Here is a 14,318-nt window from a genome sequence, read left to right on the forward strand (position 1 = left end):
TGTCAATAGACTGTAGAAGAATGACTAACACTTTTAAAATTGCATTATTCTTTATGAAAACTTACAGCCACATGCACAGTTCTTTTTTTGTAATTTAACATAAATATATTCAGAGATAAAAATTTACTTTTACTTAAATGCAACAATTAAAAATAAAATAAAATAGTGTAATTGCAGTGACTGGATTTTTCTACTATTTTAAACATTACATTTTATGTCTATTTTTTCTATTCTGAAAAAAAGTTTGTTGATTAAAGTATAGTTGACACAAAATGTTACATTAGTTTCAGGTATACAATCTAGTGATTCAACAACTCTATATAATATGCTATATTATCAGGTATACAATCTAGTGATTCAACAACTCTATATATTATGCTATCCCACAAGTATAGCAACGTCTGTCACCATACAACACTATTAAAATACCATTGATTATATTTTCTATGCTATACCTTTCATTCCTGTGACTTATTCATGCCCTAACTGGAAGCCTGTACCTGCCCTCCACCATTTGCTTACACTGTTTTATGTGTTTAATAAAATAAAGTTCTTCATTCTTTAGTCATGAAACTCTACAACATAGCTCATAGAATTGAAGAAATGGAAAGTCAGTGATGGAGCATGCAAGAAACCAGACAGAAGTTCAGGAATTCATCCTGGAGGGCTTTCCTAATGTCCAGCACCTTGGGATGGTTCTCTTCATGGTGCATCTGTTGGCATACCTGACCTCCATCATGGGAAACATACTCATAATCATCATCACCTGGGTTGACCATCGTCTCCAGACACCCATGTACTTCTTCCTTAGCAGTTTCTCCTTTTTTGAATGCTGTTTTATAACCACTGTTATTCCAAAATTGCTGGCCATCTTTCTGTCAGGGAAACAATCAATTTCCTTTTCTGCCTGCTTCACACAAGCCTTTGTCTTTCTTTCCCTGGGAACAACTGTTTTCTTCCTTATGGCTGTATTATCCCTAGATCGGTACTTGGCCATTTGCAAACCTCTGTATTACCCAACCATCATGAACCCAAGGATGTGTTTCCTTCTAGTCATGGCCTGTTTAGCTTTGGGCTTTGTCCTCATGGTGTTTCCAGTTATAATGCTTTCCCAGTCATCCTTCTGTGGCCCCCATGTCATCCCTCACTTCTTCTGTGATTTTGGGCCCCTGATTCATCTCTCTTGTTCTGACACCAGATCTACTGAATTGTTGGCCTTTGTCCTTGCTTTGGTTATCCTTTTGACATCTCTTATCATAACCATCATTGCATACAGCAACATAGTAGTGACAATTATGCGACTACCATCAGCCAAGGAGCAGCAGAAAGCTTTCTCTACCTGTTCCTCTCACCTCATGGTTCTCTTTCTGATGTATGGCAGTTGTGTGTTTATATATGTGAAGCCAAAGCAAACGAACAGGCTAAACTCCAACAGAGAGGCTGCCCTTGTGAACACGGTGGTGACCCCATTGCTCAACCCTGTCATCTATACTCTGCGGAATAAGCAGGTCCACCAGGCTCTGAGGAATGCTCTGTCCAGGGTTAGATTGCAAAAATAGAACAAGAGACTGTCAGAGGAGAATGGCTTTTCTCCATCGAATTCAATCTCCCTCCTATTTCTGGTATCTCCTATATAGACTTGCAAATGTGTTTTTAGAGGTTCTACTTGTTTATTCTTAGAATAGGGACCAATTTATCTTGTAATCCAATATACTTCCCTGCTTGAAAACTCTAACATTCTTTTTTATGTTGAGATGAAATTATCTTCCCAGATCTGCTCACTAGTTTTAGCTCAATAGGATTAAACAAATTTTAATGAGAAGCTTCATATACATGATTCTGTTTGATGCATGTGGAATCTCAAAGTTGGAAAGGTGTGTTTTCAAGTGTCTACTTGTGGTAAGTGCATGGAGATGAAAAATGAATTCACAAGAATTAAGATTATCAAACTGGTTCAAGGATAGATGCAAATGGTCTCACTATATAATGATTTTTGAAGGACATATATGTATATGTATCTGTCATGATATTAAAACATTATTCGAAATGACTCAATGCAGTTGTTTTCAATGGTGCATAGTTGCTTTTTTTTAACAATTTTATTTATTCATTTGACAGACAGACATCACAAGTAGCAGAGAGGCAGGTAGAGAGAGATGGAGAAGCAGGCTCCCTGCTGAGCAGAGAGCCCGATGTAAAGCTCAATCCCAGGACCCTGGGATCATGACCTGAGCCAAAGGCAAAGGCTTTAACCCACTGAGCCACTCAGGTGCCCTGGTGCATAGTTTTTATATAAATAGAATATAAATCTTTATGATTCTAGTTCCCACAATAATGAAGACACATAAGTGTCTCTGGTTGAAATCAAAAGTTCCCATTGGTTTTACTGGTTTGCCAGGCTGATATCAGTACTAAAGACCTGATGATGAGTACCACAGGAAAGGAAGCATTATTAGTTCTAGGACAAGAAATTGAGTAGTTAAGATTGTCTCTCTACTATAGGAAATTTAAAGGAACTGGGATGAATCTATTCATAGGTAGAAAGGAGTCTAATGGTGGCTGTAGAGTCTTTACTAATAAATCTATAAATATCTTTATTTGTGGAATGAGAAGTTTGATGTGATAATCTCTGAGTGTCCATTGTTAGTACTAGTGTGAAATAACTCTATTGCTGCCAAACATGACATGGAGACACACTGTAACAGAAATAGAATTTGAGCCTAGAAGAGAGAACATGATGAGATGTTTTTGTTTGTTTGTTTTAGTCCTTTTTAAAATTTTGAGTGTGTTCACACAAAACATTTTTTTAAAACTTAAATTCAAGTTAGTTAACACATAGTGTATTATTAGTTTCAGGAGTAGACTTTAGTGATTCATCAGTTCACTATAACACCCAGTGCTCAGTACATCAAGTGCCCTCCTTAATGCCCATCATCCAATTACCCCATCCCCCACCCACCTCCCCTCCTGCAACCCTCAGTTTTTTTCCCTGTAGTGAGAGTCTCTTATGGTTTGCCTCTCTCTCTTTCATGTGTTTGTTGGTCATGTATATGTCTTCCTTGGAAAATTGTTTATACAGGTCATGAATATTAAAATCAGATTATTTGAATTTTTTGGATGTTTAAGATTTTTAAAAAAAATATTTTATTTATTTATTTGACAGACAGAGATCACAAGTAGGCAGAGAGACAGGCAGAGAGAGGGGGGGGGGAGGAAGCAGGCTCCCTGCCGAGCAGAGAGCCTGATGCAGAACTCGATCCCAAGACCCTGAGATCATGACCTGAGCCGAATGAAGGCACCCAAGCACCCCTAAGGTTTTTTTTTTTTAAATTTTAGTTATTAAACCTTTATTAGATATATTAGATAGGTATTTGTGAACATCTTCTACTCAGTAGGTTGCCTTTTTGTTTGTTGATGGTTTCCTTCACTGTGCAAATGATATTTTAGTGGAATATTTTAGTGGAATATTTAGTGGGATATTTTAGTGGGAGAATTACAACTGTAATTTAGTTATTCAAGATTTTCATAGGAAAGGATAGATTTGGACACAAAATACTGTAAGAAAAATCCTGGTGCTGGTGTTTGTTGGCATGGGTTGCTTGATGGCCACTCTGATAGTTTGGTCTGATTATTCTGTGATTGCAAGGATAATAATTGACTGTGTTATGAATTCTGGCACGCAATTATGTAAGAATTTGAAGAATATATTTTACTCCACTAACAGAACATTGTGCATATATAAAGATTTCCATGTATTTTTTTATGTAGGCTTATCTCTTTTTCTGACATTTGGGATATTCCCTTTGCTCAAGTTATCACATTGTCAATGATTTTTCCCAGAATGAACAATGAATAGTGTGGTTCTTGGCAGCAGGGTCTCCCTATAGGAGTGTACATGGCGATGGAGACTGGTGGTGGCAGTTGGGCTCTGGCCTGCGGATGCACAGCTATGGGGGCGGCCTGAAGGTGAGCCCAGTGGTACAAGCTAGTGACAGGAGTCAGGGCCAAATCTGGGGCCACATACAGCTAATCCAAACCACATAAAGAACTGATACCAACCAATAATAAAAAACACAATCTAAATAAAATAATGGGCAAATGACTCGAATAGACATTTTTTCCCAAAGACATGCAAATAGCCAATAGGTATATGAAAAGATTTTCAGCATCATTAATCATCAGATAAATACAAATCAAAACCACGAGATATTATCTCACACTTAGGTTAGAATGGCTATTATCAAAAAAATTAAAGGGTAAGAAGTATTGGTGAAGATGTGGAAAAAAGGGAACTTTTGTACATTGTTGATGAAAATCTAAACTGATGCAGTCACTGTGGAAAACAATATGGAAAACAGTTTCCTCAAAGAATTAAAATAGGAAACAACCCAAGTGTCCATCTATAGATGAATGGATAAAGAAGATGTGATATAAAAAAAGAAGAGGAAGATAGATATATCTCTATATATCTCTCTCTATATATGTGATATATATATCACATATATAGAGAGAGATATATATCTCTCTCTATATGGCTATATATATATCTCACATACCACAAATGTATATATGTATACACACATAATGGAATACTCACAAAAAAAGATTGAAATCTTGTCATTTGAGGCAGCAGGGATGAGGTAGGGAGTAGAATTTAGTGATTCATCAGTTGCATATAACACCCAGTGTTCATTACATCAAGTGACCTCCTTAGTGCCCATTACCCAGTTATGGGGGAGGTATAATGCTAAGTGAAATGAGTCATTCAAAGAAAGATAGATACCATATGATTTCATTTATGTGGAATTTAAGAAACAAAACAAATGAACAAAGAGACAAAAAACCAGACTTTTAAATATGGAGAACAAACTGGTGATTGCTGGTGGGGAGGTAGATGGGGGGATTGGTGAAATAGGTGATGGGGATTAAGAGTACCTTTTTAATGACAAGCACTGAGTGATGTATAGAATTATTGAATCACTATATTGTATACCTGAAACTATATAACACTGTATAAAATTATGTTTTACTAAAAAATGGTTTAAAAGTTAGATATAAAAAAATAAAACTACCATATGATCCAACAGTCCTATTTCTGGATATATATCCAAAGGAGTTGAAGTGAAGATATTGAAGAGATATCTGTACTCCTACATTCACTGCAGCATTATTCACTATAGCCAAAATACAGAAACAACACAAGTGTCCACTGATGGATGAATGGATAAAGAAAATGCGGTATATATATAATGGACTATTATTATTTATCTTTCTCTGACTTATTTCACTTTGCATAATGTCCTCTAGGACCATCCATGTTGTCAGAAATGTCAGGATTTCCTTCTTTCTCATGGCTTAATAATAATACATTATTTACATATATACACATACACATATTGTGTTATATATAATGTGCATGTATTATATATTTATTACATATACACAGTATATATGTATATATGTATATATACATATATATATGTATATATGTATACATAATGTATAATGTATACATATTATATATAATGTAAGCATATATACCTGTTATACACACACATAATGTACTTTTTACCCATTCATCCACTGATGGCTGTTTTTATATATTGGCTATTGTGATTAATCCTGTGATAAACATGGTAGTGCAGATATCCTTCAATGTCCTGTTTTCATTTCCTTTGGATATATGATCGGAAGTAGAGTTTCTGGATCATATGGTAGCTCTATTTTTAATTTTTTGAGGAACCTCCATATTGTTTTCCATAGTGACTGAACCAATTTACAGAGAATGTGTTTAATTAAAAGTGACTTACAAGACCAATGTGATAATATGGAGCATTTAAAATTCTCATGTATTGCTATTGAGAGCCTAAATCCAATTTGGGAACTTGTTTTGTGATTTCTTATAGTGCTAAGACCTACTCTATAATTAATTCAGTACTTTTACTCCAAGTCATATACTCAAGAGAAATGAATGCTGTCTTCAAAAAGACTTGTAGAAGAATATTCATAATGTCTTTATTCATAGTAGCCCTAAACTGGAAAGGACATAAATGTCCTTCAGTGGGAGAATGGAAAAAGGTGATATACATAGATAATGACCTACTACAAAGCAATACAAAAGAATTAATCATTGGTTCATGTGACAGCATGGAAAACTCTGAGGAATCCGAGGAAAAATAAAGCCAGACATGTTCTGTGTTCCATTTAAATGAATTTCAAGAGGTGGCAAAAGTAAATTTCGATGACAGAAATAAAAGTAGTTCTTTAGTTGTTTTCTCTTGATGGGGGCTATTGACTGGGATGGGGCACAAGGACACTTGTGATGAGGTGGGAATGTTCTATGGTTTGGGCAGTGATTACTTGGATGTTTACATATGTAGAAAATCATTAACTTATAATTAAAATTTGTGCATTTTACAGTGTATAAATTATACCTCATTAAAGAAAATACCAGATTAAAAAGGAAAAGAAGTGAGGGCAACTGTAAAACATTCTTTCTGATGCCTAAGCTTGTCTTTTTTGACATATGTAATTTAGGACTTTGTAAATTTTGTAACACTAAGGCACTCACAGCAAATATACCTTTAAGGACTTGTACAAAGGACTGCATAGGGTCTTGAGAATGGTGATGTATACCACCATATGCAGTGAAATGGTAATTAGGGTATATTTCGGCTGAAGTTTCTAATTTCCAAATATGAACAATTAAATGTCCTCTGGGACTCTGTTGTGATTTAAGTTCATGCTCCCCTTTTTTGGTACTCCTCTAATGAATCTTGAATATTCCAGAAGTTTGTCCTTTTGAACCCTGTGTGTCCTCATGAGGGATGGTAAATAATTCTGTGGTAAATATATCATCAGGGCACTTGAATATATTCTCATTTATGACTTCAATGATCTTCACCTACTCTGAAAAGTGGGAAGCAACTAGTTGCTAAGAAAGTGACTAGCAACAGGGTCCAAAGGAAAGTAACATTTATTGTTTGTATTTCCTGACTCTCTTCTGTTTTGGATGCACAGCCCACCAGATTTGATGTTCAAGATGGACTGTGTCATTGTATCCCATAGAATGGATATAAATTTGTTCAGGAATTTTAAATGGTTACATCAGCATATTCTTGTGCATCTTTACAGCAGTTTCTATTGTCTTGATCTAGGATTTATCATTCCAGTGGCCATAGGGGAAAACTATAACTGTTAATCTTCCAGAGTTTAGAAATCTCTGTCTTCCATGAGAAAACAATTAGCTTTAATAATTTCCTATTAACTTAAGACATAGGCATTCATCAGTTTCTTTAAAAGTTCCCAAAAGTTCACCTCTCCTTTCCATTAGCTTTGAAGAAAGATCCTGGTTTGTTGGAAGAAAAAGCAGCACGTTGTCAAAGAAGCTGTTTCCCGTGAGCTGTGTCTTGGTGAGTACATGACCATGGGAATAACTTGCAATCTAACAAGTCAAGTATTTAAAGCAGAGACTGGTTATGTTTAAGTTTGTATTGCGGATCATCTATAGTTAATGTAGTAGCTTTAACTAAGTCAAGGAATTAAGTAAAACACAATTTATTTATGGTGACTTACTAGAGCACTGATTTCCAACATATGCCTGAATCCTTTTCCAAAGATTATGTGACAATTCATTTGGCTTCCAGCTAGGCACTGGCATTTTTAAAAAAAACAAATGTTCCTCGGGAGCCTGGGTGGCTCAGTTGGTTAAGCATCTGCCTTCAACTCAGGTCATGATCCCAATCTTGGGATTGATCCCCGCATTGGGCTCCCTGCTCAGCAGGGATTCTTCTTCTCTCTCTGTGCCTCCATGCTCTCTCATTCTCTCTCTCAAATAAATAAATAAATCTTTTTAAAAAGGAAAAAAATGAATGTTCCTATAGTGATCACAGTAAGAATTTATTTATAATTCCACCACACTGAAATTTTCCAGTGTAACAAAAATATTCCCAGAAAACAACTTTAAAAGGTAATATGACTAATAGCAGAAAGAAAATCTTCTGTTCTGCCAGGTGTGTAGAGTGAGAGGGAAACTGATGCACATTTAAATGTTTTCTCATTGATTCTGAACAACCAAGTCAGGCAACCATCCCTCACTCCCATTTTTAGACATAGTTTCTCTTAAACCCAAGGACTGGGTAGTTATGAGATACTGTGATAAACTAGATTTCCTTCTCAGTCTTAAAGTTTTGGGTAAAGAACTCAGGATGAGCCGACTTCAGGAAAATAACTGGTTTGGAACATGCTAATAGGAAAATGGCTCCCTCCCCCACACTTTCTTTTTCTACAGGGCTAAGGTCAGTGCTTTGGAGGGCTTTATATATTGCATATGCTACCTGAAGTATAGAAATTAACATTGTGACCCCATAAAAATATTCTCTGTGGGATGACAGCCTTCACTGTTATCTGTTGTTTTTATATGTTATTTGCAAATAATTTTTATTTTACATTGTTTACCTTATGGACTACTATTAAAATATATTCTAGAAAAATTAAGTTGCACATTAAAAATTATTTTCAAAAATGAACAATAAACCTTCAATTTTTATAATTTAATAATTGACAAATTTCAAAATAATTTATAACATTTAAATTATATAAAGTGATTCCTCATTCAGAATTGTAGCTGCAAGTAGTATTTATTGCTTTTTAATAGTGGCCATCAATTAAATTTTTATTCTTTGGTGGTGACATTTTCTATTTGAAAGATCCAGCAGAGTTGATGATAGAGAAATGAAGATCACTATGGAGGTGAGGAATGAGACAACAATCCAAGAATTCATTCTGGAAGGGTTTCCTGCCATCCAGGCCCTAGGGAGTATCTTCTTCCTGATCCATCTGCTGGCATACCTGGCCTCTATCACAGGAAATGTGGTGATCATCACCATCACTTGGGTTGACCATCGGCTCTGGACACCAATGTATATTTTACTCAGCACGTTCTCCTTCTCTGAATGCTGTTTTATCACCTCAGTTATTCCTAAACTGCTGTCTATCTTCCTGTTGGGAAGGCAACCAATTTCCTTTACTGCTTGTCTCATACAAGCCTTTTCTTTTTTATTTTTTGGGTCAATAATTTTCTTCCTCATGGCAGTGATGTCTCTGGATCGGTATGTGGCCATTTGCAAGCCTCTGCATTACCCGACCATCATGAACCCGAAGACTTGCTTCCTCCTGGTCACTGCCTGCTTCACTTTGGCCTTCCCTCTCATCACTGGGCTGGTAGTGAAGGTTTTCCAGTTGTCCTTCTGTGGCCCCCATGTCATCCCCCACTTTCTCTGTGACCTTGGCCCCCTGATTCATCTCTCCTGTTCTGACACCAGCTCCACTGAAATGTTCGCCTTTGTCCTCACTTCCTTTATCTTGTTGACATCTCTTATCATAACCACCATTGCATACAGCAACATAGTAGTCACAGTCCTGCGACTCCCATCAGCCAAGGAGAAACAGAAAGCTTTCTCCACCTGCTCCTCTCACCTCATGGTTCTCTTTCTGATGTATGGGAGCTGTGTGTTTATATACGTGAAACCAAAGCAAACGAACAGGCTGGACTCCAACAGGGAGGCTGCCCTTGTGAACACGGTGTTGACCCCACTGCTCAACCCTGTCATCTACACTATGCGGAACAAGCAGGTCCATCGGGCTCTGAGGGATGCTTTATCTAGATTGAGGGTACAGAAACAGAGCTTTGGTTGTTAAGTGGAACTTCTTGGTCTTCTAGTTCAATTTCCCACAATTGCAGAAATATTTTCTATAGAATTCTACATATGGTGATCTAGTTTATACTAATTTTCATGCATCTGGGTACTATATTACTTTGCAATACAATAATTTGCACTCTGAAAATTTCTTTTAGTTCTCTATATCATGCTGAAGAATATCTTCCTTGATTTTCTACTCAGTGTCTTTCATGAATTCAATTCAAACAACATTTATGGAGAACCCAGTATACATAAGTCACATAATACAAAGTCTTTAAGAATAAATAAGTTGTCAATCAGATAATAATAATCACTATTCATGGTACATTCTTATGCTTGAGTTTTCTGATACTAAGAAAGGATAGAAACCGTCACCATTTTATGTATTCAGGGTTTGAAATTTTAGAAGCAAATTTTTCTGAAATTATATAAAGTCATAAAACTATAGCCAGGTGAAAAATAAGGTATTTCGTTAATTGGATCTTTTATGTAAATGAACCAACAGTAAGCTGGTTCTGTCTTTGGGTCTATTGGTTTTAGAGGTGTAAATAGCTCAGTGTAACTCCAGGTGGTTAGGGTGTATCTAATACTATCAACAAAATTGCTTTTAACTCTTTCTTAAAATAGAAATAAAATGCAAAACTTTAAAAAGTTTTAAAAAGATTTTATTTATTTATTTGAGAGAGAACGAAATATTGAGAGAGAGCATGAGTCAGAAGGGGAGGGAGAAGCAGGCTCTCCACCAAGTAGGGATCCCAATGCGGGACTTCATCCCCGAATGCTGGGATCATGACCTGATCTGAAGGCAGATGCTTAGCTGACTGAGCCACCCAGGCATCCCAGAACTTTTAAATTTGTTCTGGTTTATTTCCCTGTAATTGATGTTGCTAAGCCTTGATCCCTGTAGGTTGCTGAAAGGTAGGTGACCCCACTACCAAAGTTTCTCCCTACATGGAAGAGATGTTTTCTCCTAATGTGACTTTGGGTATGGGAGCTGCTGCTGTCTGTCAGGTTAAGCTAAATTACGGTTGACCCTGTATGCAGCAAAAGCTAATGAAACTCATAATTAGGAAAGTTTAAAAGGAAAATGAGTGCAATTGATAATTTTAAAAAAATGGATTAAAATTGGGTCAGTTATTGTGTTTGTAGGTCCATGGAGGAAGTGGCTCCCACCTGAAGACAACTGGCCCTAATGGAAAATGGTTCCTGTCACATCCCACATGGCATTTGCATACTATGCATTTGATTTTCACTATGTTTGATTTGAGCACATACACTCCTTCCTGCTTGATTTGAGAATTACTTATATTCAAGGCATAATCTGATTGGGAAGAATTTTAGACTTCAAAAAATATTGGCTGATTTAGATTTTTTTTTTTTTTTTTGGCCTGGGAATGGTTTGATTATAAAGTGCCCTGGAGGTTATGATCTTCCAAGGACAGCTGTGTCTTTGTCCCTTCTTTCTCCAAAGAAGGTAATTTTTGAACCTAATCTAAAAGCAGGAATTCTCAGGGGTTCTGATTTCTGTGCATTAGATGAAATAGCCACCTCTGCCAATTTTCACAGCCTGGCCTCATGAACCAGACTAGTGTAGGAGATGAACCTCCCCTATCAGCCCAGCGAGATTCGGGGTACTTCTTGAACCTTTGTGCTCATCCAAACCACTATCTTTGTTTCTAGTATGCCCCAGGAGACTAAAGAATGCCAAACCCTGTTAGTCCCTGTGACAGGGAGGATAGAAACTAGTCTTTCTAGAAGAAGCTAGAGAAGTGGGGAATGCTAGATGCATGGTCCAATTCCTTCTCTCCTCAGTGAGCAGCTGGGAGAGTGAATCCCCTACTCACTGTTCACTGATTTGGGTAGAGGCCCTGTGGGAAATGGCTACACTCTCATTCAGACCACACTCTTTAAAACTGTTGCTTTACTGTCTGTCATCCTCAAAGGCCTAATGAAAGCTGGGGGCCATTGGATCTCAGAGACAGGCAGGTTAGTTGGAGACTTGGTTCTGTCTCTGGAGCAAGCCAGGGGGAGAAGGAGCTACAGAAAGTGGCCACTGGTTTATTCAGACTCCTAGAAGTGTAGTGAGCTCCTGTCTTTCAGCTCCCAGATGCAGGCTAGTTAAAAGCCAGACCGCCAGGTAGCAGCTGGTCAAGTTGAGACTTTAGATGTATAGTCTAATCCTTTCTATGGAGAGCTGGCCATTTTTGCCTGCTTGCTCTATGTTGACCCAGGGGCAAGAGCTGAGGAAAGTTTTTGCATGCTGCTTTAATGCCAGTCTCTGATTTTAGTCTATCATGGGCGTTTCAGCTCCTTGAAACAGGCAAGTTAGGAGTCAATCCTTTGGTTGTCAACCCTATAGGTTGAGGCCCTAGATGTGTGGTGTAAGCCCTTTGTTCTTCCGGGAAAAGCTGGTATTAGGGGTTCTCACCTGATTATAAGGTGCTATGTGGGGTAAGGTTTATGGTGAGAGTGTCTCAGCTTTTCCCACCTATTTTGATGTGGCGATTTTTTCAGTTGCCTTATATTGCAGGAGTGTCTCAGCTAGTTTCTGGATCTTTCAAAGGGAATTGATCTGCGTGTAGCTGTTTATTCAGGGTGTCTATGGGCAAAGGGAGCAGAATCAGGGGTCTCCTATCCTGCCATTTTCCTGGTGTCCCATTTCTAGTTTTTAGCTGTTACAAATAAAGCTTCTCTGAAAATTCACGAACAGGTGGTGTTAGTATGAATATAAGATTTCATTTTCCTGGGTTAAGTGCCCAAGAACACAATGGCTGGATTGTATGGTAATCACACATTTAGTTTTACAAGAATCTGACAAACTCTTTTCCAGAGTGATTATACCATTTTACATTCCCATTAGCAATGCATGAGTGACCCAGTGTCTTTGCATTTTCATGAGCCTTTGGCATTACTATTTTCGTTTCACTACAATTAGAAATTAAATATCCATTTTTTTTTAAAAAAAATCAGAGAATATGCTACTTTTTATGAAACACCATCACTCAAACCTTCCAAACCATCCTTTTCTTCTTTAATTGAAAATTTTATTGTTATAACTATAGATTCACATGGAAGGAAGATTCGTGTACACTGCTCATTTTCCTGCAATGATAACATTTTGCAAAATTATAGTTTAATATCACAATCGGGATATTGACTAATACAATCCACTAATCTTTTTCAGATTTCTCCAATATTATTTATACGCGCGCGTGCGTGTGTGTGTGTGTGTGTTTACCTCTTGTACAATTTTATCATATTGTCTTGGTTCATGTATCTACCAGCACAGTCCAGATACTGGACATTTCCAACCCACAAACATCCCTCCTGTTGCCTTTTAAAAGCTACACTTACTTTACCCTCCCACCCCTAAGCAATGTCTTCGGTTTCTTTTCTTTTCTTTTCTTTTTAAGTAAGTTCTGTGCTTAATGTGGGGCAAGCCCCACATTAAGGTTTTTTTTTTTTCTTTTTTCCAATTTATTTATTTTCAGAAAAACAGTATTCATTATTTTTTCACCACACCCAGTGCTCCATGCAAGCTGTGCCCTCTATAATACCCATCACCTGGTAAAAACTTAATGTGGAGGGGAGATGAACCACATTAAGTTTTGTTCTCTGAAAGTACCTGGAGATCAAGAGCCACATGCTCTTCCAACTGAGCTAACCAGACATCCCACATCCTCAGTTTCTAAAATGTTCTCATTTCAAAACTGTTCTACAAATGGAGTCATATGATATGGAAACTTTTGAATCTTTTTATAAACTCTGCATGATTCCCTTGAGATTCATCTAAACTATTGCACATGCCAATATTGCATTCCTTTTTATTGTTGAATAGTAGGCAATGGTGAGGATGGTATGATATGTTTATTCACCTGTTAAAGGACATATTGGCTGATTTCAGTTTTTGGCTTTTACTTGTAAAGCTGCCATGACCCCTGGGGCTAATAATCATTATATACCAATAAAAAATATTTTAAAAAGCTGCCATGGACATTTATGCTTGTGTACAGGTTTTTGTGTGAATACAGGTTTTCATCTCTTGGGATAAGTTCCCATATGTGCAATTGCTGGGTTGTGTGGTAGTTCTTGTTTAGTTTTATAAGAAAATGTCAAATAATTTTTGAGAGTGCTTGCACTCCCACTAGCAGTGTATAGGTGGACCAGTTTCTTTGCATCCTCAAAAATATTTGGTCTTATCACTATGTTTTCAACCATTCTGTTAAATGTGTACTAACATTTCGTTGTTTTAATTTGCATGTCCCTGATGACTAATGATGTTGAATGTCTTTCACTTGCTCTAATGGCATTTGTATACCTTTTAGGTGAAATGTCTGTTTATGTCCTTTTCCCATATTCCTATTGGGTTACTATTAATATTAATATTTTTACTGTTGAGTTTTAAGAGGTCTTTACAAATTCCAGATATAAGTCTCTTGTCAAAAATGTGAATTGCAAATATTTTTCCCCAGTCTGTAGCTTCTCTTTTTATTCTCTTTTCATATACTTTCAGAGAACAAAAGTTTTTAAAATCTTGGTGTGGTCTGATTTCCAATTTTTCCTTTTATGGATCATACTTTTGGTGTCAAGTGTAAGAAGTCTTTGCCTAGCCCTAGA

General features: G+C 36.9%; 2 protein-coding genes across 2 annotated transcripts; both read left to right on the forward strand.

The window, feature by feature from the left end:
- The first annotated feature begins 617 nt into the window (after positions 1-617).
- Positions 618-1,559, forward strand: LOC122898958 (olfactory receptor 6C74-like). The gene has a single exon (XM_044236614.1). The coding sequence runs from the start codon at positions 618-620 to the stop codon at positions 1,557-1,559; it is 942 nt and encodes a 313-aa protein (XP_044092549.1).
- A 7,186-nt stretch (positions 1,560-8,745) lies between these two features.
- On the forward strand, positions 8,746-9,699 carry LOC122899266 (olfactory receptor 6C2-like). Its single transcript, XM_044236831.1, has one exon. It carries the CDS (start codon positions 8,746-8,748, stop codon positions 9,697-9,699), a length of 954 nt encoding a protein of 317 aa, XP_044092766.1.
- Positions 9,700-14,318: the final 4,619 nt, after the last annotated feature.

Source organism: Neovison vison, chromosome 2, assembly GCF_020171115.1.
Source record: "Neovison vison isolate M4711 chromosome 2, ASM_NN_V1, whole genome shotgun sequence".
Taxonomy (NCBI): Eukaryota; Metazoa; Chordata; class Mammalia; order Carnivora; family Mustelidae; genus Neogale; species Neogale vison.